The 22,246-nt window shown below is 45.8% G+C and overlaps 1 protein-coding gene across 1 annotated transcript; it reads left to right on the top strand.

Annotated features, from left to right (window-relative positions):
• Nucleotides 1–1,078: 1,078 nt before the first annotated feature.
• On the top strand, nucleotides 1,079–3,463 carry LOC120702543 (probable methyltransferase At1g29790). The gene is made up of 2 exons (XM_039986401.1): nucleotides 1,079–2,557; nucleotides 3,124–3,463. Exon 1 carries the CDS (start codon nucleotides 1,361–1,363, stop codon nucleotides 2,513–2,515), a length of 1,155 nt encoding a protein of 384 aa, XP_039842335.1. The 5' UTR covers nucleotides 1,079–1,360; the 3' UTR covers nucleotides 2,516–2,557; nucleotides 3,124–3,463.
• The last annotated feature ends 18,783 nt before the right edge of the window (nucleotides 3,464–22,246 follow it).

The raw sequence follows: 22,246 nt of genomic DNA, 5'->3' as shown, positions 1-22,246 counted from the left end.
CATGTACATGTACCTGTGCTCCATTCCTAAACAATATTTTTTCAACTATGGTTGTTGTAAGTTGAACCTCCAGCCGCCTGATGCATGAAAGCGAGATAGTGATATTTTATTTTCTGCGGGTTCCTAGCTTTCACATAGCTACGATGCCAAACTTTTCACACGCTACAGCTTTGGAGAGCGATGCTTATTTTTTAGTGGGACCCATTTATTTTCAAGCTTCACTAGCGCATTGTGGAAGGCCTTAGGACTTCAAAGTTAAAACGGTTTTCCTTTCTAAGGGAATAAAAAAAACAGGATGGATGGAACAATATTCAAGCCTCACCAGCAAATGGTTTAAATTGCTCTAAATTTTCGCGTGTAACAAAATTGTAGCTATCCGTATGTGACATGCTGCTAATGGTTTGGGTGGAAACCGGGTTGAGCAGTTTGGATTTTGCTTTAGTTCCTGTTTAGTTTGGTGGCAAATGGTTGCTCTAGCTATAAATTTGGTTCGGTTTTGGTTTGAGAAAAAAGAGTTTGGTTTGGTTCGGTTGTTGCTGCGTTGAAATCGTTAAAATCTAGTAATCTACAGCGGAGGATGCTTCTAACATGGAAGCAAGTGGTCTTGTCGACGGATGTCCACTTGACGACAACAAGTGTCGCTCCTAATCATGGTACCCTTGCTTGAGAAGCTGGCCGCCATGCACAAACCACTAATGTTTTGGTTTTAAATTGTAGAAAGATTGGTTTGGTCTAGTTGTGATATGCCATAGTGTGGTCTGGTGCGGTTTCATTTGAAGGGTCTAAGGAAAATGGTTTGGTGTGGGTTCAATTTGGATTACAGCTCATTAGCAGCTTGACGGTATGTTTGCATTATGACATGATTTCCAACAAGGTAAAATGTAGATTAATTCACGGTTATACAGAAATTACCGGGAAACCAAGCCCTACGAGTACAAAATCGGCGAAGTGATCTGACTCAGGAATCCTAAGTTTAGCCTTGTTTGGCAGGAAGTACGGCCGTACGAAACCGCTGGTTAAACTAACCCTTCTGCCTAACCGGATGTTGGGCCCGGGATTACGGGGCCGCAGCCTCGCAATCCCACAACCGACAAGCCCTTTCACACTTCCTCCTCCGTCGCAATCCCCCAGCTCGCACACTCTCCCCTGCTCCAGCTCCAGTGCTCCACTCCCCGAGCAAAAAACCACCGCACGCGGCGAACCCGAACCCCCCCCCCCCCTCGGCCCCCGGCCCCGAGGCCGAGATCCCAACGGCGAGAACTCCGCGGCCCTCCCATCTGCCTCGCGCGGCCGCGAATCCGGCGGTGTCTCCCCTCCCTGCGCGCCCGGACCGCGGCGGCGCGGCGTGGGGCGCCGCGCCATGGGGTCGGTGTCGCTGAACGTGGCGTCCTCCCGGCGCGGCGGGCGGCGCGGCCTGGCGTGCCTCTGCTCGCCCGCGCTGCTCAACCTCCTCGTGCTCCTCTCCCTCCTGTCCACCAACCTCCTCGCGCTCCTCGCCTTCCTCGCCCCCCGCGCCCGCGGCCCCGTCCCCGCCGTCGCCGCCGACCGCTCCGCCTCCACCTCCTCCGCCGCCATCTCCGCGCAGGTGGCCGCCATCGCGCGGGAGATCGACGCCACCCGCCTCGTCCCGCACCGCGCCGCCCTGCCCCCGGAGCTGCTCCTCTTCCTCTCCCCGCACGCGCTCCCGCTGGGCCGCGACGCGCGCACGGGGCTCACCCACATGCCGGCCTCCGTCGCGCACGCCTGCTTCCGCTCCCCGCCCACGCTCGCCCTGCTCGCCGCCTTCGCCTCCTACGAGCCGCGCGCCGCGTGCCCGCGCAACGCCACCCTCCCGCACCGCCTCCTCTCCAAGGGCTGCGAGCCGCTGCCCCGCCGCCGGTGCCTCTCCCGGGGCCCCCGCGCGCCGCTCCCGTCCTCCAACATGGGCGTCGACAGCCGCCGATGGGTGAAGCCGCGCCACGACCACGAGTTCCTCATCGACGACGTCCTGCGGCTTGCCGGCACCGCCTCCGCCAAGATCCGGATCGGCTTCGACGTCGCCGGCGGCGCCGCCAACTTCGCCGCCCGGATGAGGGAGCGCGGGGTGACCGTGGTCACCACGGTGCTCGACAACGCCGGGAAGCCCATGAACGAGTTCGTGGCCGCGAGGGGCCTGTTCCCGCTGCTGCTCTCGCCGGCGCACCGCTTCCCCTTCTACGACGGGGTGTTCGACCTCGTGCACGTCGGGACCACCGCGCTGGACGAAGGCGGGGCGCCGGCGCTGGGGCAGGCGGGGACGGAGGAGGCGCTGGAATTCTTCATGTTCGATGTCGACAGGGTGCTTCGCGCCAGCGGGCTGCTCTGGATTGACAGCTACATGTGCCACAGCGAGGAGCGGAAGCAGGTGGTTGTGAGGCTAATTCGAAGGTTTGGCTACAAGAAGCTCAAGTGGGTTGCAGGAGAGAAGGCCGGCACGGGGAGCTCAAAGACGGCAATGTACATCTCTGCGGTTTTGCAGAAGCCGGGCCGGGGTTGAAATCAAATGGATGGTTTTGTTTTCTTCTTGATCAGATCTCAGGTATGAATGTGCCTTCTGATTGCTCATCAGTTCAGGGGATTTGACTTGAGAAATGACCATGCCGAATACATAGCACGGATTTTAGGTTGATTTTATTTTTTGGTCAGATAGTAACAATTGTTCAGCTTTTGTTATCATGTACTTATTGATTTTATTGGATGTAATAGTCTGCTCTTTGGTGGGAAACATATGAGGTACGATTTGGTGCTCAACTGGGGGACTGCAAAGTAGTCCAATGATGTGTAATTCGCATTCCAAGCAGAAAAGTTGTTTGTCTGTCTGAAGCTATTTTTTTTATCAGTTTAGTCTATAGTGTAGTATTCGTATTCTGGAACTTAATTCAAATTTCGACGGATTTGATCATTTGCATAACTGAGTACCTACATTGGTTTCACTCTTTACCTTTCATCCAGTTCAAACTAACTGATCAAAAAGGTTTTTCAAGGCGCTAGGCGGTAGCTAGGCGGTGACCCTCAGCCTAGAGCCTAGGCGTTTCTAGGCGTTTTTACCAATTCTCAAAAATCGTTCAGTAACTATGGAAATTAAGGAATGCATTATGTTTTCAGAGGAAGATGCAACAGCTTGCAGCAGGTCTGGCCATCCATTGCTGGATTTGCTGCCATGATCAGGAGCAGGAGGATCCTATGTCCATTATCCAGCAAAATACATGGAGCTCAAATCATGAAGTCAGGGCAGGGAAGACGAAAGAATACTCAGTTCTATGTAAATATGTAATAGCTTAGTTTGATATGCTTTTTGGGGCTTGTAATCTCTAAATTCTTGGCAGCTGTGTCTGTGTGCCATCAAAACAGAATGTACTACACTACTACATGCTGTAAATATGTAACATGTTTGTCCTACTGGCTACTGCAACATACATACCTTCATGTCTTGATTTTCCTAGTACAGCACAACTTTCTTGAATTGTTGACATGTCAGTTTCTTACTTTCCTCTTCCTACAATACCAAAGAGGAGATTATGAGAAACAAAACTCACTAATGACAGATTGACCGTAGGGAATTAGAAACTCATCTGATCTGAATGATCCCAGTCATTTATAAGTCCATACCAGCAGGAAAATTGGCAAACAATAATAGACAGAAAGGTAGACAGGAGGCATCAGTGCATCACATATTCACATTAGAGCAGATGACAAGTTCACATGACAAACTCACAAATAAAGTTCTAGTCCAAATTCCAGACCTCAGTTCTCACGACACTAAAGGAACACATCACAAGTTCATAAATTAACGACACTAAGACACACATGATAAAAGATAAAGCATGGCATGATGACATTGACATGACAAAGACATGCTGCCATAGCCTCTTCAGTAGTCATCCATTTCTTCATCAACATCTTCCTCAAACTCCTCTACTTCAGACTCAAATTCCTCTCCTTCGTAAATATGTCTTATTCTTGTACTTTTACGTAGCTCAAGTTGTTCTTCTGCTCCCATTGCATCTGAGATAACAGACCACTGTATCCCAGTACCGGGCATCACATCCTCCTCATCCTCATCCCTATAGACATTTGCGGCACAATCATCTCCATCCACATACAGAAAACCTTGAGCTTCAAAAGAATCAGTAGATAGGAGAACATCACTAATTTTCTCGGACTTAATCTTCTGTCTCTTACTCATCATCTTGGAGTTGAATTGTATGAAAACTAATTTGTTGAGGCGGGCTGTAGTAAGCCTATTTCTCCTCTTAGTGTGTATCTGCAATTTCAATCATGAGAGCATAATATTAAATAATTATGTGATTGTCTAACTAATTGCTGAATTTTTTTGCAAGTGAGATTAGAGACTAACCGCTTCGAACGTGCTCCAATTTCTTTCACAAGCAGATGAGCTTGATGTCAATGAAAGGATCCTTACAGCCATCTTTTGTAAAGCTGGTGTATCAGTTCCATACAGTCTCCACCAAGATGCTGAAATGAGTGGAGAATAAGTTATTAATTGAGAATGCAATGAAAAACAGCAAAAAACATCATTTGAACCTTTGCTGAAATGAACCATTATGTACCTGGATTATAGTCAAAGTTCTGACAAGTCTTTGCAAGCTTCTTACTAAAGTTCCCTTCTCTACTCTGAAATTTTTTTAATTCAACATTTACAGCCTGATCTTGCATCTCATCATCATCGTTATAAAAGGTCTCCACACAGTTGATAAAGCCTACAGTTACTGTGCCATCATCAAATATTGATTGATCTGCATAGCTGTAGTATGGATTCAGTAAGTATGTAGCCAAATGCAATGGAGAATCAAGTCGCCCATTCATTTTCTTGTCAACAATAGCAATGACATCCTTGTAGCGGGACTCATCATTGCCATATGCCTGCTTGATCTCTCTCTCTCTCTGCCTTGATTAGTTCTCCAAACAGGAAACCCATGGATGGCTTCACATCCCCATCAACCAAACGCAAAACTTTGACCAATGGCTCAAAAACATTCAAACACATCTTTACATCTTTCCAGAAGTTTGGATGCATGATAGTTGTGTATGCATTCTTTCCTTTCTTTGATTGGCACTCCCTAATTGACTCCCACCTACTACTAATCACCATATTTTTTAGCCGATCCTTCTTCTCTAGAATGCTTACCAAAGTGAGAAAGGCTGAAGCAAACCTAGTGACTCCTAGCCTTATGATCTCTCTTCCTTCCGTGAAGTGTCTCATGCAGTCCAATGTTCTTGTGTGCCCATAGATGAATATGGCGAATGCCTTTGCTCAGTCAATTACCTTCTTGAACCTTGAGATATTGCCAACTCCTTGGAGCATCAGGTTGATAGTGTGAGTTGCACAAGAGGTCCAAAAGATGTGTGGTCTCTTCTCAAGCAAAAGTTTCTTTGCTCCCATATTATTAGAAGCATTATCTGTCACTACTTGAACTACATCATCTGGACCATTTTCTTCAATTGCTTTGTCCACTAGTTCAAAAATGACTTCACTTGTGTGTGACACATTTGACATCTCCTTCGAGCTGATGAAACTTGATCCATCCACACAATTTGAGCACAAGTTCATTATGCTTCTCCTCTTTCTATCTGACCAAGCATCGGTCATGATAGAGCACCCACTCTTCGTCTTTTTAGCTTCACGTTCTTGTAGCAAACTCTTGGTTCTTGCATATTCTTCATCTAGCAAACTCTCTCGTAGATCACGCTGAGAAGGAGGTTCAAATCCAGCACCAAATTGACCAATTGCCTCACACATTTGTTTGAACTCATCATTGTCACAAGCATAAAATGGTATGGCTGCAAAAGAATACAGATAAAGGTCATCAGTGCTCAACTGTAGAATGCAGTGAAATCTGAAAAGTAAAAGTAGTAGATGGCAGCAAGGGTGATTAGCTAATTACCATGTGTATAGACCCATCTTGTAATATATTTATGCACCTCACGTGTTCTTTCTTTCCAAAGTTCCTTGTTCAACTGTTGTCGCCGCCGCCTAGGGGAGCGCCTACCCCCCTAGGCCCCGCGGGATCCCTTCGCCCAACGCCTAATCGCGCGTAGGCGACCGCGGAACGACGCCTTGCCGAACCGTGGTTTTTGATATGTCAGAGCTGTGAAACAATAAATGAACTATTTGAAAAGCTACTAGACTGAAGAATCACACTACAAAGCAATCTCGCAAAGAGCGGAAGCAAGCACCAAAATTAGGAGGGAAATTTCAAAGGGGTTTGCTTTGTAATGTTCTATGCAAAATTGGCTGAGCTCCTTTTCTCTGGCTAAGCCTTACTGTCTTGAAAAATAGCCTGAAAGAGAAAGCCAACTCCCTAAAAATTGATCAAACAACCTTCAAATCTCACAAAATTGTAACCATAGCTCGCAACAACATTATGAGCCTTTTCTCAAAATATCTCCACAAAAGGGTAGTCAGGCTGGCCTAAGGCTTAGAAATTGTGGTCCGGACCTGACAAATGTCCAACAATCAACCCTAGCCCGAGGCAATGCCACGAGCCCTGCTCAACTCTCACTTGTCCCACTCAGAGGCAATGCCGCTAGTTCAGCCCGAGTCCCCGTCTCCCCTACCGCCCGGTCCTTCCCGTGGGGCTAGGGAATTGTTGACGCAAAAATCAATATAGTGAAATCCGAAGGCAAGTGTTTGCCAAACTCCTGAAAGTCAACCAAGCGTGCCAGTCAATTTGACCTGAAATTGACAAGGGAGAAAACAAAATTAAATTCGAGAGCGTATCGACTGGAATTCCAAATATTTCTCTCATAGGCGACAAAAAGATACAGTAGACGACAAAAAGATATTTAATGCAAGCGTGTAATAAATGAGCGCATCGTCAGGATCAGCCAATGCACTAAACGACAAAATCGGCTTGAAATAGCCGATTACGCGTATATAACAAAATCTAAACTACGAATGTGCAACTTAGATGATGTAAACTAAAAACAAATCTAAACCGGCTCTTGGGATAACAAAAGTGTTACTGCAAAATCTAAAACTGATCTAATATGTTTTTAGCAGATAGATCTGATAATGGCCAAAAAGTATAGAAAAACCTACAAATCTAGCCGATATCGATAATTTGTGAATAAATTTAGACGAGACGACAGCGATGCGCCCGGAAGTCAAGGCCTAGATGAACTCGATAACTTTTGAATAGATTTGAACGAAGCCACAGCGTTGCACCCGGTAGCTAAAGCTCAAATATACTCGGTAAAACAAAAACTCACCAGCAAACCAAGTCGCTCGAATGTGAGGCGTCCTTGATCAACTTGAAAGAACTCGTCGAAAAAGAAAAGAAAAGGCGAAGTCGCCGAAAAATGCAAAGAAATTGTAAATTGTTGTTGTATTGGATGTGTATCAAGTTTTTCCGGTCCCTTACAACTGATATTTATAGCCTAGCGCTACCGAGTCCTAGCCGATTACGGCAAACATTACTTGACTATAAAGAAAAGACTTGCTAAAGATAAACTACTCTAAATATTACAACCGAATCATCAAAATTTTCGTAGAGTCCGGGTCCTCTTCTCCTTCCTTGACTTCATCGGCAACTCTCCATCGGCCGAGTACCAGAGCGGGCAAATCAGCATCTTCGAAGCATATTCCTCTGGTCCATCGGACGGACTCCATCGGCCGATTCCAACCATGTTCATCTTTTGATTTCTTCCAAATCGGACATCTTTCCTTCATAAAAATTACCTTCCTTGACACGTGTCAAAAAATGGTGTCAACACATGCCCCCAGTTTCGGAATAATTTATTTTGTTCCGAAACTACTCCAACCCACGATCGTCCTTCTGCTTCAACCAGCATTTAGAGCCATTCCTCGTATCCCGTGCACACGGCTCATTCCGTACAATCGGGTAAAACTCTTCTTTGCCCCTGGCCCTTTGTCTTTCGTCCGCGCAAGTCCAACGCGCCGATTCACCTTCCGTCCTTTCACCTACCCAGACAGGTCCATAAATATCACCTTTCGGCCTCGCGTCGGCAACAAGCCTCCATTAGCTACAGCACCTTCCTCCTTCCTCCCTCAATAAAAACCCTAGGTTTTCTTGTAGCAATGACGGGCTTCAAGCACTCCGATGAGGGTCCCTCTAATGCCCCGCCGGCGATCCGCCACCGTCTGGAGTAAGTCGTCTTCTTCTATCTTGAATTGCCATGTTTTTGTTCCACTTCGACCTCTAATTTCTCGGCCTCTTTTCTATGAAGTGACGACGCTTCTTCCGGTTCCTCCAACTCGGAGGGTTCCCCTCTCCCTGACATCCCAGAGAGCACCAAGGAGTTTATTCACCAGCTCCTTTGCAAGAAGGATGAAGCTCGGCAGAACTACTCCGAAGAGACCATCAGGTCTCAACGCCTTGCCTCCGAACTGGAGGCAACACAAGCTGACCAGGCCATTGTCCGGGCTCAACTTACCGCCGCCGACTCTAGGGTCGCCTGTAAGTTACTCCCTCCAAAGCATTGTTCCCTTCGTCTTTCCGACTTCTTTTCTGATACTTTGCTTCAGTTCTGGAGTCACAAGTCCAAGCCCATCACGCCGCAGCAGCCACCACGACCGGATAGGTGAACGCTCGCGGCAACACCGTCGCCGCCCGCCTACGGGACATCCCCAACCACGTCTGGGAGGTCGCTGGATATGGGGTTCGTCGTGGCGCCGCTGTAGCCCTCGCCACAGCCCAGTTCCACTCCGGCCACGACTTCCTGCAGGTTGAGCCGGTTCACCTCCTACTGGGCAGCGAAGACTGGTGGGCCTTCGAGGAGCTCGCCAATGACATGGAGATGGCAGCCGCCACCATCTCCGAAGATGTTAGCATAGAGGCAGTCATCGGCAATGTCTTTGCCGATGATTAGATTTCTAGGAGTAGCATCTTCCTAGAAATAGCCTCCTGCCGTATCGGCCAGATCATCTGATCAGCCCTTTTGTAAACAATATTATTAATGAAGTATTTCCTTCCCTGCAACTTTTCAATTGACAACACAAAAAATCAACTTTGACCTGAATTTGAACAATCTGGTTTGTGAAGAGTTTTTGCACTAAGGGTGATACATGTCATATCTGCCGTAACAATTCAATCGATAACGTAATTAATCGGCTATGCATCCACCCAAACGATAGGGTAATACTTCTTCAAATATTTTCCATTAAGAGCTCTAGAATACTCTTCTCCTTTGAGTGTTTCCAGAATGTAAGCATTACCAGGAACGCATCTGCTTATTCCGAATGGACCCTCCCATGTTGGCGATCATTTGCTGAATTTCAAACTTTTTGTTCCTATCGGCAGAATAAATTTCCAAATTAATTCTCCTTGCTCAAAAGTTTTGGCTTTCACTTTTTTGTCATACCATCGGCCAACTCTGGCTTTGTTCGCCTCAACATTCACAAGAGCCTTCAGCCGATGGCCAGCCAAATCTTCCAATTCATCTTTCATCAGAGCAGAATACTCATCGGCCGTCAACTGATCCTGAAACGTGACACGTCACGAATCAAGCTTCAACTCCCATGGAAGAACAACCTCATGTCTGTATACCAAATGATATGGAGACACCTTTGTAGCACCATGACAGGCCATTCTATATGCCCACAAAGCCTCATTAAGCACAGCATGCCATTTTCTAGGATATTCATCAATTTTCCTCTTGATCACCTTATTGACTCCTTTATTAGATGCTTCTACTTGACCATTAGCTTGGGCATAATATGGAGAAGAATTCAACAATTTAATTCCTATTCCAGTAGCTAATTCACTATTTCTGAGATGGATATTTCCCTCCCCGATCAAAGGCTGAAATTATTCGCAAGAGGGAGGACTGATTGGCGAGTTGAAAATATTGGAAAAAAGGTGAAGAAATCAAAAAGAGGAAGGTTAATTGAAGGAATACCGGCATCGGCACAACAAGAAGACTTGGAAGTAGACCTTCCACCGCCAAGTTCCGCTTATTGGAGGAATGAATTTCAAGGTGCATCAAGTGGACAAGGATATTCGCAAGGATGGACAAGTCAATGGGAAGGGAACCAAGATCAAGCATGGGGGCATGCTGCGGCGGCGCCCCCACCATTTAGCAACTATGGCTACCCACCCCCATCATACCAAGGAGAGATGCCCGACCCGTCATTTGGAGCACAATTTTTTGACCTCCCTCAACAGGAACAAGGAATGAGAATCATGGGTGCCTATGCAAGAAGAAACATGGAAGACATAGACGCCATCCGGAGGCACACAAGCCAACTAGAAGATGGAACTGCGGGAATTGCATATCAAATGGGACTTCTAGGCCTGGCGCCACCGGAACAATTTAATGGAGGAGCATTTCAGCAGTATTATGACCAAGGATACAACGCAAGGGGCAATCAAGGAGAGTGATCGATGACAAGACTATGAATAAGATGCTCAAACGTGTGGTTTGGATTTTTCTATTTCTTTTCATTTATTTTCAGCATGTATGCAAGCTTGTGTGTGCGTAACAATTTTCTGTTTTATTTATTTCAGCATGTGTGCAATTTGTTTTCTTTTGTTATCATCACCATGATAAATAAATGCATCACCCACGCTTTAATGTTATGGTTAGTAATGATGATAGAAAGTTTGTGCCATGATAAAATATGATGATCGTTGCCGCCTTGTCTACTTTCTTGTGCTTGGTTTATGCATGATTAAACTAATGCTCTCTCTAACATGATCTGAAAATTAATTAAATGCCGGCTAATTCAATTGTGGAGGTTATGATAAATTAAGACCCATATCTTTTATTCTTGCTCTCTTACTTAAGCTTGTCAAGGAAAATTTAATTTGGATTTAATTTTGAGCTAACCTTGTCAATGATACATTTTGCAATTGCTCTACCCTTCTACAAGCCTAAATGATATATCATAACAAACCAAACAACAAGAATTATTTTCAGGTGAATTAATTCAGGATTTATCTTCTTTGATACGAGACTAAGAAGCTGACCATTCCGTATTTTTGTGTACCTCTCTTTTGCTAGCCATTCTATCCATGCATTGTGAGTTTCTATACCGGGAACATCGCAAACCTCGCTGGATATCCACCCTTAACCAAAAACATCTTTTTGTGAAACACCTCCTTGACCACAACCTATATATTGAGTATATATTTTTATTTCGACGGCAAAACAGTGGAATCAAGAGCAAAATTTAGTAAAACATAAGCTTGGGAAGCATCAAAGAGTTCGCAGAAGAAAAATCCGAAGAAGTGGAGGCCTACAGGCAGTAGGCCGGCCGGCCCAACACCCCTAGGCCGGCCGGCCTGCCCCTTTTCCTCCTCTGTTGGCTTCAATCTTTTACGAGGAGATGCTCCCTTGAATTCCAAAGTTGAGTCCAGAGAATTAATAAAGGTTTTGTGCACTCACTCCATCAAGTTATCATCACTTCATTGCTTGAGGACAAGCAAAACGTTCAAGCATGGGGGGAGGTGGAGTAAGTGCATTGTGTTGCCAATGGTTCTGAGGAGCAAAAAGAAAGAAAGAAAAAAAGAGAAGAGAGAAAAGAAAAAATGAATGATGATGAAAAGCTCCTCGGTTTCTTTAGCTTCATTAAACTCCAGGTACTTTGAAGATTATTCTATACTCAATTATTCCAACCATGTGCAATCCGATAATAAGGACTTCAGTTGTGCCTTGGGATCAACCGTTGCCATTTGCACATGTCCACCATCTAAAGTGTGTGTTCCATTCTCTCCCTCTCCATAATAAGAATTATTTTCCAATGGTCTTTTTGACGAGTCTCGGTAAATCCATAAGAAGTATTTCTTGTTTTGATAATATCTTGATTATAATATCTTTTGTTAGGACTAACCTTTCCAGAGCTCCAGATAAAACCTCACACATACATATGAGAGAAAGAAAGGAGAAAGTTCTAGTAAGTTTGATAGACAAGATGAGCTGAGAGTTTCCATGAGCAAATTGCAATGAGGTTTAAATTATTGATCTTGGTTTAGCATTACTTATGGAACTTACTTTTTTTAATTCTGAGACTTGTTTAATTTTGAGAGCATGTGCTTAATAATTGTGGGGAAGAATTTAACTTGTATCTACCTTCCACATTGAAAAAGCTGGTTACAACTTGAACTATTAACTGCAAAATATTTTTGGGAGCATTGTGTTTTCTCGTGTATGATCAAGTGCAAGGATTGGACACTGAAAGGCAACGCTGATTTTTATCAAAGACTTACTCGAGGACGAGCAAAGTTTAAGCATGGGGGGAATGTTGGCTCTCCTTAAGTATCCATTTTATCCCTTGTTTAACTTTGATAATGGCATGAATTTAATATCAAAATCACTAACCATCCTAATCTCAACCCAATTATTGGTCGTTTTCGCGTTTGCACATATATTTTGGAGGTACTTCGCTTTTGTAGGTTTTTGACCAATTTTGGAGCATGAAATGACGAGGCCCACGATCACGCGATGAAACGAAGAAAGACGAAGGCCAAGGCCCAAACAAAGGACCGAAGGCCATGATGATTAGAGGCCCATTCGTGCACATCCACCCTCCAATGAAGCCCAAAGGACAAAGCCCACAAGATAAGATCAAGATACTTCGGGGCTAAGCAAAGCAAAGAGAGATTTAAGGAAGGATTTTCCATCCTTTCCTTTTCCGCGAAGAAATCTCAAAGATAACGACGTCTAATGGGGTGCAATCGTGGAAGGCATAAATTCTAGAAGACTCCAGAAGACTTGGGGAGAAAGGAGGACACGAGGCGGCGAGGAAATGGGCCAGGCCGGCCGGCCTGGGTCCATTGCGCCGGCCGGCCCAGCCCCTTTTTGAGGCGGTTCGGCCTACCCTTTGACATAGGGTTCCCTGAGGCTATTTAAAGACCCCTCCCCAAGGTTCACGCAGAGATCAATTCGGGAGACGACGCCAAGGAGCAGAGAAGATAGAAGGACACCTCTCGGAGAGCCGAGGGTCGTGCTAGTTGTCTAGGGGCTTCCCTAGCCGACGTGGGAACCTTGCAAGGAAGACCACGTCGGAGTTCTGGAGCTAGGATCATCAAGATCAAGGTAGGGCCCCGGTTGTGATCTTGTGATGTACAATCATTCATGGTGAAGTTAGTTGTGATTCCGAATGTTTAGCGACCATGTTCTCTCTTTCGATTTCATTCTTTTCTTTGGGTTTGCTTCATCCTAGATCTATTATCGAGATAGCTCGCTTAGCATGATCTTGTAGTCATGGTGGCTAGAGGTTCATGGCGGAACTACCAAAGGGGGTTCGACTTGCTTCAGGGTACTTTCGTCCAAAGAGGCGGCGTCGTGACAGGGCATTGCCACTGAGTAGGTGGGGTATCGAGGGATCAGATTGGAGATTTTGAGTTTAAATATGCTTTTCATTGAGATTCACATCTATCTTACTTCACTACATCTAGCTGGAACTACAACATATGCATGATCTAGGTGATCTAGATTGGTTATCTCTAACTTTCTCTTGCTACCTTCGGTGTTTGTCGTTTTTAGTAGATTAGATTTGTTTTTCACCATCTCAACATAAAGGAATCTCTATGCTAGTAGATTGTTTCTTATATCTTTAGTTCCGTGGATTGATAAACCTTGGGGGAATACTCTAAGGGAAAAAGCTACATGAACCGTGCGCTTGCGGTATACAAATCGGGGGCGCTAAGGAGCGTCAACAATCTTATAGGCCGATTGATGGGATCCACAAACCCCTTCATGAATTTCACCCATTAACACCTTTGCTTCTTCTTTATCGATGCATTTGAGCAAAACTCCATCAATCGTCTGATAATACAAATCTTCTTCCAATAGCACGTACTTGATTGCTTGGAATCTGATTTTTCTGTCCACTTTCTTAGAGGGATCTTTCAAGTAATCAACAATCTCCTTCCTCCAGTCGTCGGCCGTTATTTCCAAAGCCGTCACTCCTTCCATCAGCCGATACCCTAAAACATGCTGAGCCAGCCGATTTGCATCACTGTTATGAAATTTTGGAACATGCTCAATGGTCGCCTTCTTGAATTCTTTTAGCAATTGGAGACATTCCTCATGATATAATCGCAAAATATCATCTTTGCATTCATATTCTCCAATTAACTGATTAATCACCAGCATAGAATCTCCAAAAATTTTAACAGTATCGGCTTTGATTTCTCGAAGTAGTTGAATTCCTTTGTGAATAGCATGATATTCAGCTTGATTATTGGTTGCGGATGCCTCAATTGGGAATGAAAACTCAAAAATTGCCCCCCGAGGGGAAATCAGCACCACACCAATTCCAGAACCATTCCCACACGAAGACCCATCAAAGAACAAAGTCCAAGGGACAAGATCTACCATGCTTAGCTCTGGCCCACAATGCTGTACGACAAAATTGGCTACGGCGTGACCCTTAACTGCTTTGGCCGATTCGTACCTCAAATCAAATTCTGACAAGGCCAGAATCTACTTTCCTATTCTCCTTCTTAAAATCGGCAGCGAGAGCATGTATTTAATGACATCATCCTTGCTCACGATAATACACTCAGCCGATAATAAATAATGTCTAAGCTTAGTACAGGAAAAAATATAAGCAAAGACATAATCTCTCGACGGGAGAATACTTGGTCTCAGCATCCAGTAAACTTATGCTCACAAATTATATAGCTCTTTCCTTTCCTTCAAATTCTTGAATAAGGGTCGATCCGATAGCACGCTCATCAGCTGATAAATATAATTTAAACGGCTTGTGCTTTTGGGGAGGAACCAATACTGGAGGATTTACCAAATAATGTTTGATCTCATCCGATGCTTTCTGATGCTCCTCTCCCCATGCAAACTCCTGATCAGCCTTCAACTTCAGTAAAGAACTGAATGGCTGAATTTTTCATGATAGATTAGATATAAATAGTCGAACAAAATTAATCTTGCCGATCAATGACTGAAGCTCAACTTTTGTTGTAGGGGCTTCAACTTTGTCGATGGCTGATATAGTCTTCTGACTAATTTCAATCCTTCGCTCATGTACCATAAAACCCAAGAATTGGCCAGCCGGTACACCAAAAGTACATTTATTCATATTCATTTTCAAACCATGCCTTCTTGTGCATTCCAAAGCTCTACGCAGATCGGCCAAATGCTCTTGGTGCCCCTTTGACTTCACAACTACATCGCCAATATATATCTCCACAATTTTGCCAATGAGTTCATGAAAAATATAATTCATGGCTCTTTGATACGTGGCACCGGCATTTTTCAGTCTGAAGGTCATGACTACCCATTCGAATAAACCAAGATGTCCTGAACATCTAAATGTAGTCTTGTTGATGTCTTCTTCTGCCATGAACATTTGATTGTATCCAGCATTGCCATCCATAAAATTGATCACCTTATGCCCAGCAGCGGCATCTACCAACATATCAGCTATCGGCATAGGGTAACCATCCATCGGCGTAGCCTTGTTGAGATCCCTGAAATCAATGCACACTCGTAATTTGCCATTCTTCTTGTAGACATGAACCACATTAGAAATCTATTCGGCGTAACAACATTGCCGAATAAAATTAGCTTCAGTTAACTGTGTGATCTCGGCCTTTATATCTGGCAAAATCTTAGGATTGCATCGTCTTGCTCCATACTGATATGGCCGATATCCCGGTTTTATAGGTAAACGATGATCCACAATAGATCTATCCAAGCCAGGCATCTCATAGTATTCCCAAGCAAAGCAATCTTTGTATTCCCTTAATAAACTTTTTAGCTCGTGCTTGTATTCGGGATCCAAATTGGCACTAATAAACGTCGGCCTTGGTCTATCACCATCTCCGATATCAATTTCTTCTAGTAAATCGGCCGACGTGAATCCATGCCCCAACTTTCCTTCTTCTTCTAGGAACTCATCCATTAGGAACTCTCTGAAGAACTGACTGCTTGGATCGGTGCGGAACTGTTACTGGCCGATTCACCATCGGCTTTAGCCTTAACACGCCAGACTTGTGTTTTGACCCTTTTCTTGCTCAGAGTCTGCTCCTGCTCTTCCTCCATAATCTCCAGCTGGCGTAGCCTCTGAACGCATCACTTCTAAGACCTAGTCAAACCTCCTGGACACTACTGAGTTTGACCTGTATGATCAGGTTCACGCTCTGGATCTCTCCGCATCGGCTGATCATCTTGCACTCTGCCATCAGCCATATGTTCTAGCCGATCGTGTGCAGGCACTCTTCTTCCAGCAGGATCACGTAGCATGGTCCTGCCCCCCAGTCGATCATGCACCAATACCTTTTTTCCTAGCCGATCATGCACGGGAGTGCGCTCACATCGACAAGATTCATCAACATGACGTGGCCTTTTATATGATGGGCTGCCTTGACCATTGCATTCGGGACAATCATATGCCGATGGCAATGTCAACCCTTCTTTCCAGCAGTAAACAAAGAGAGGACACCTCCAATGTTCTTTCTCGCGACGTTCCTCTTCTTCTCTATGCTGCTGCCTTTCACGATCACGCTGAAACTTATTCAGCAACATTTGAGACGTGACACGTCTACGTGGCGCCGATGATCGTCCAACATCCTCTTGTGAACCCTTCCCTTTGATTTCATCGGCCGTTATCTGCACTTTGGGGTCAACAGTCCCAGATTTCTTGGCCGACAATGACGTCAAAACCTTGGCTTGAGAAGGACTCTTGTCTCTAGCCACATCAACTATGTTTGTGGCGAAAGGATGTCTGTCGATCTTCATCATCATCTTGGGAGTCTCAAACTTCAACCTCCCTTGCTCGAAAGTCATCTGAATCTGCTGCCGGAAGACTTTGCATTCATTTGTATCATGCGACGTGGCATTGTGCCACTTGCAATACTTCATGTTCTTGAGCTCATCTTCCGACGGGATTTTGTGGTACAGCTTCAGCTTGATCAACCTTTCCGCAATAACAAGTTGAAAATCTTGTCGGCTTTGGTGATGTCGAACCCGTAAGATTCAGGTTCTTTCTTTCCAAACGGACACATCACCGACTTCTTGTTGTTTTGTATCCACTCAGCCGATGCGACCGTTTCTTGCTCCTCTTCAGAATCATCATTAGTAGAATATTCCACATAATTTATCTTCTTCTGAAAAGGCTTTTTAGACTCATAGGATCGAGTCTCTCCTGACATTCTAGCTGCAATCTGGCTAATGCTCTCAAATTCTTGAGACGCATACTTGTCTTTAATGTGTGCCAAAAGCCCATTAAATGCCACTTCTGCCAACTGCTGATCAGACAAAACCAGATTGTACCATCGGTTCTTGACATCTCTGAACCTTTGAATGAAAGTAGCAACCGATTCATTATTTCTCTGCCTTAAGCTGGTCAAATCGGTCAACTTCAATTCAGTAATCCCAGAGTAGAAGAACTGATGAAACTGTCTCTTGATCGGCCCAATATAATATGGAGTTTGCTAGCAAAGTGGTAAAGCAAACAAAGGACGATCCAGACAAAGGCAATGAGAATAAATGGACTCTGAGTGCATCATGGTTGCCCGCTTCTCCCAACTGTAGAAGCAACTTGTTAACATGCTCCATTGTAGAAACTTCTCCGTGTCCCGAGAACTTGTGAAGTCGGACATCTTGTACTTATGTGGGAGAGGAATCTGATTATAAGCCAGAGGATAAGGAGTCTTGTACATAACAGACTGCTGCTTTGGTCTTAAGCCAAACTGCTCCCTCATCACTTCGGCTATCTTAGTACTCCAATCAACTTGCTGATCTCCTGCTGGCATCTGTTGAGGAGAAGCCATGCTCGCTGCATTGGTCATCATCGCAAGTTGTTGTGGTGTGTGCATCATCGGTTGTCCAGCCGATTGCATCTGCTGTGCTTCCTGGGGCACCCGATTGGGTGTCTGCTGAGTCATCATTGGCTTTGGAATCGATGGACTAGACGACTGCTGATCAGTAGATTCCATGTACGGTATACTAACACACCGTATCTGTCCAGTTGCCTGATTGTGGAAAACCCAGTTGACTCCTTTCTGATGAGGAGATTGCGAAATCAATACTTCAGAAGGAGACTGGGGCTGAAGCAGGATAGCAAGACGCCGTTGTAGGGTCATCTGTGATGGTGCCGATAGATTGGCTTGCGCCGCTATCTATGGGCTCCATGTACCTTGTGCATTTGGCTGCACTGCCGATGCATCTTGCTGGACACCCATCGGCATGGGTGGCCGATGAATCGGGCTGAGGGGTCATCGGCTGAGAAACCGATGCATTAAACTGTGGCTTGACTGGTGTCGTAAAGAAATCTGGATGCATACCATACCCAGTCAATGGATCCCATCCCTTGGGGAATCCAGATCTAGATCCACCATGCGCGGCTGTTGTAACAGAACCGCCCAAATTAAACCGGCTTAAGTGCGCTAACTATCATCTTAATGGTGAATCAAGTTAGCACGCACTTAAAACGGTGTAATCCGGTCGTCTGTCGGGGTAAGGATCGAAAAACACTGGAAGTCTCGCACGAAGACGAGCACAGATGATTACAAGCAGACAAAAGTTCTCAAAGTTAATTTACAATGCGGAGTTTTACAAATAAGTTTACGTAAAATATCAGTTCAAAATGCAGTGGAAATTAAATAGAAGTTTAGTTTAGAAAAACAACGATGACTACGATAATGTGAGGATGTCACATCGAGCCCACCGATGTGAATCCTGGTTAGCTCCAACCAGCAGCAGCTACACCTGAAACAGGATAACAACAAACCCTGAGTATACTAATACTCAGCAAGACTTACCCGACATGGGTATACTTAGCCTACTATCTAGACATGCAAAGTTTTTTGGCTCTGGAGTTTATTCTGCTAAAAGGCGACTAATAGCGAATCCTTACTTTCAATATTTTAGCTCAAGTTTAATGTACAATTATCAACTAGGTTTGCATAAACATCTAGAGCAAATATGGTACATCACATTATATTTTTCCAAGAGTACAACAAACATATCTCATCACACTGCCATTCTCGTTCCACTTGTTTACTACAATGTGACAGAGAGATCATGGCTCTCATAACCGTGAGTCACGGCGAATCGATCCGATTTAACCTTGCAAGGTGGACCTAACTCACACGACACATGCAAATCACGCCGGGCCACACGCGTCAACTGTTCCCATCATCACCCCGACATTTGAATCACGCCTGCCAAAACCCGGGTGAAGGGCCCCACACAGCGAACTCTCGGAGAACCCGGAGGCGACATACAATCTAACACCCGCCATCATACCACTCCCAGAGTAGCAGGTCGCGATTCAAAGTTTCATTGCAAATCAGGTAATTAGCTTACCGGTTTCGACTACCTCCTACTTCTGGCATGTGGTTAGTACTGTTCAATCCTAGATCAATAGTGCCAACAACGGTACGGTCCTCAATCGACACAGACGGAGGCTTACTTTCCATTCATTCCACATCCAAAACCAAAATCATCTCCGCCCGGTCTCCATTTCTCTTTCCTCATTGATTTATTCTCAAGCCAAATTGCCATAAGTATTAAGATATTATCTCTCGCGAGTGACAGGAATCACTCAATTTCTACCGAGTTCCTACTTAGCAAAGCATTTATAACGACACATGTATACTAGTAGAGACTCATAGGTACCTAGGGAGAGACATGCATGCTAGGGTTTCATACAACTCCTGCAACGTAAATGCACAAATACTTAGATAAACATTGAATACTGAAATTAAGGGTTATGCTCCGGGGCTTGCCTAGGATTAACATGCTGGTGGGAAGATTTCACCAAGTAGTAGAAATGGAGAGGACTCTATAAAGGAGCAAGTGTCAAGAGCTCCACCAAAAAGGAGAGCCCCCTCTGACCCCTTGGGTCAGCTATATATATAGGCGGGAGCAAGGTGGCAATTTGCCCCCGACTCCCTGAAAAGTACACGTTTTACATTTGGGCCCTTGGTCCTTTACAATCAGCCCGTTTAGCTATATGGGCTGGGCCATTTCCCCAACAGTAGCCCCTCAGCTACTTTGGTTTAGTCGGTATGACAAAGCATAGTAGCTGAATACATTTGAATTGGCCCAGATCTATCTCGAGAGACCTATCTCTACCCTGGCCACGAAGATTGTCGACGAGCCGAACTCTGTCGACGAGGGTGAAGGCGAAGTCGTCGTCGTCGAAGGTAGACGGCGAGCCCCTCGAGCCGAACTCTGTTGATGAGGGCAAAGGCGAAGTCATCATCGCCGAAGGTAGACGGCGAGCCCCTCGAGCCGAACTCTGTCGACGAGGGCGAAGGCGAAGTCGTCATCGCCGAAGGTAGGCGGCGAGCCCCTCGAGCCGAACTCTGTCAACGAGGGCGAAGGCAAAGGCGTCGTCGGCGAAGGTAGATAGCGAGCCCTCGAGCCGAACTCTGTTGACGAGGGCGAAGGCGAAGTCGTCGTCGCCGAAGGTAGATGGCGAGCCCCTCGAGCCGAACTCTGTCGATGAGGGCGAAGCCAAAGTAGTGGTCGCCGAAGTCGAAGGAGAATTCCTCGAGTCGAACTCTGTAGACGAGGGCGAGGACAAAGTCGTGGTCACCAAGGTAGATGGCGAGCCCCTCGAGCCGAACTCTGTCGACGAGGGCGAAGCCAAAGTAGTGGTCGCCGAAGTCGAAGGCGAACTCCTCGAGTCGAACTCTGTAGACGAGGGCGAGGACAAAGTCGTGGTCACCAAGGTAGATGGCGAGCCCCTCGAGCCGAACTCTGTCGACGAGGGCGAAGCCGAAGTAGTGGTCGCCGAAGTCGAAGGCGAACTCCTCGAGTCGAACTCTGTCGACAAGGGCAAGGACGAAATTGTGGTCGCCAAGGTAGACGGCGAGCCCCTCGAGCCAAACTCTGTCGACGAGAGCAAAGCCGATGTAGTGGTCGCCGAAGTCTAAGGCGAGCTCCTCGAGTCAAACTCTGTCGACGAGGGCGAGAACGAAGTCATGGTCGCCCAAGTAGATGGTGAGCCCCTCGAGCCGAACTCTGTCGACGAGGGCGAAGCCGAAGTCGTCGTCGTTGTTGAAGCCGAAATGACGAGCACCGGGCAAGACTCATTCGCCAGGGGTGCTAGGCTCCTAGCCCCACTATAGCCCCTCTTGTCTAGGGTTCGTGGTGGAGGCAGCATAGAAGTGACAAAGCCCATTTTGGACGAAGATGCTTAAGCCTCTCAATTTCACGCAATAGGGTCTCCCTGCCTTCAGTTTTGCGCAGTGGATGACTTTAATGTACCGGAAGTGAAGCTAAGAGGAGCGGGACCCATTCAGGACGTGCAACTCATGCTTACTTCTTTCAAGCGTCATCGCTTGTTACGCGCCGATGACTCCTCTTTTTGCTCGACGAAGAGGGATAGAGCTTCGGTGCATACATATTTTGGTGATATACTTTTTTCCCGAGAGCCTTGTTTATATTTCACAAGGGAGTTACACGAGGGATTTGCCTCATTAAAAACCCCTAATATGGAACTGAAGATAAGATTTCTCCATCCCGAAGCTAATTCACCTGTAAAAATGTGTCATATCATTTACATTTATTACAATGCCCTCGGTGTTTTGCACCGAAGAACTTATCTGCCTTCAGCTTTTCACACAACAAGACTTTCCTTGCCCTCAGCATTTCGCGCCGAAGGACTTCTCTGCCTTCGGCTTTTCGCACGACAGGACTTTCCTTGCCCTCGGCATTTCGCACCGAAGGACTTCTCTGTCTTCGGCTTTTCGCACGACAGGACTTTTCTTGCCCTCGGCATTTCGCGCCGAATGACTTCTCTGCCTTTGGCTTTTCACACGATAGGACTTTTCTTAGGAAGCCTTCGACTCTTTAGTGCGATAGGTCGTTCCTAGCCTTCGGCTTTCGCGCGATAGGACTTTCCCGCCTTCGGCTTTACGCATAGGACTTCTCTGCCTTCGGCTTTCCGCCGCAGTGCAATGCAATGCAAATGATGCAAAGAATTGCAATAGGAGATGAATTAATGCTATTGCAATGAGTAAAGAGCGAAGGGTTGGCCTAATAATCAAGGCCCAACCTTCGGATGAGTCCCACTGTTATCCGATGGAAATCCCATAAATTGACTGCAATTAATCAGTACCGAAGACCAAGTGAACCTCTGTGAGATCCCTGCATAGCCATTCCACATATAACTTAGTGTGCTTCGAGGTGAAAGACAATAGCCCGAAGGAAAATCTCCTGGTGAAGAGCCTGTAAGACAGATATGTGGTATCCTTGCAAATGAAGAGTTAGCATAAGCATATTATTAAGTAAGGCCTGTCGAAAGGTGAAGTGTAAGCCATTAAGA

This window comes from Panicum virgatum, chromosome 4K (assembly GCF_016808335.1).
Source record: "Panicum virgatum strain AP13 chromosome 4K, P.virgatum_v5, whole genome shotgun sequence".
Lineage (NCBI taxonomy): Eukaryota > Viridiplantae > Streptophyta > Magnoliopsida > Poales > Poaceae > Panicum > Panicum virgatum.
Note: the sequence above shows the minus strand (reverse complement) of the source record. Positions and strands in the feature narration are given on the sequence as shown.

Excerpts from the sequence above, each read along its gene's own strand:
- LOC120702543 (XM_039986401.1), top strand. The coding sequence starts at position 1,361 with ATGGGGTCGGTGTCGCTGAACGTGGCGTCCTCCCGGCGCGGCGGGCGG.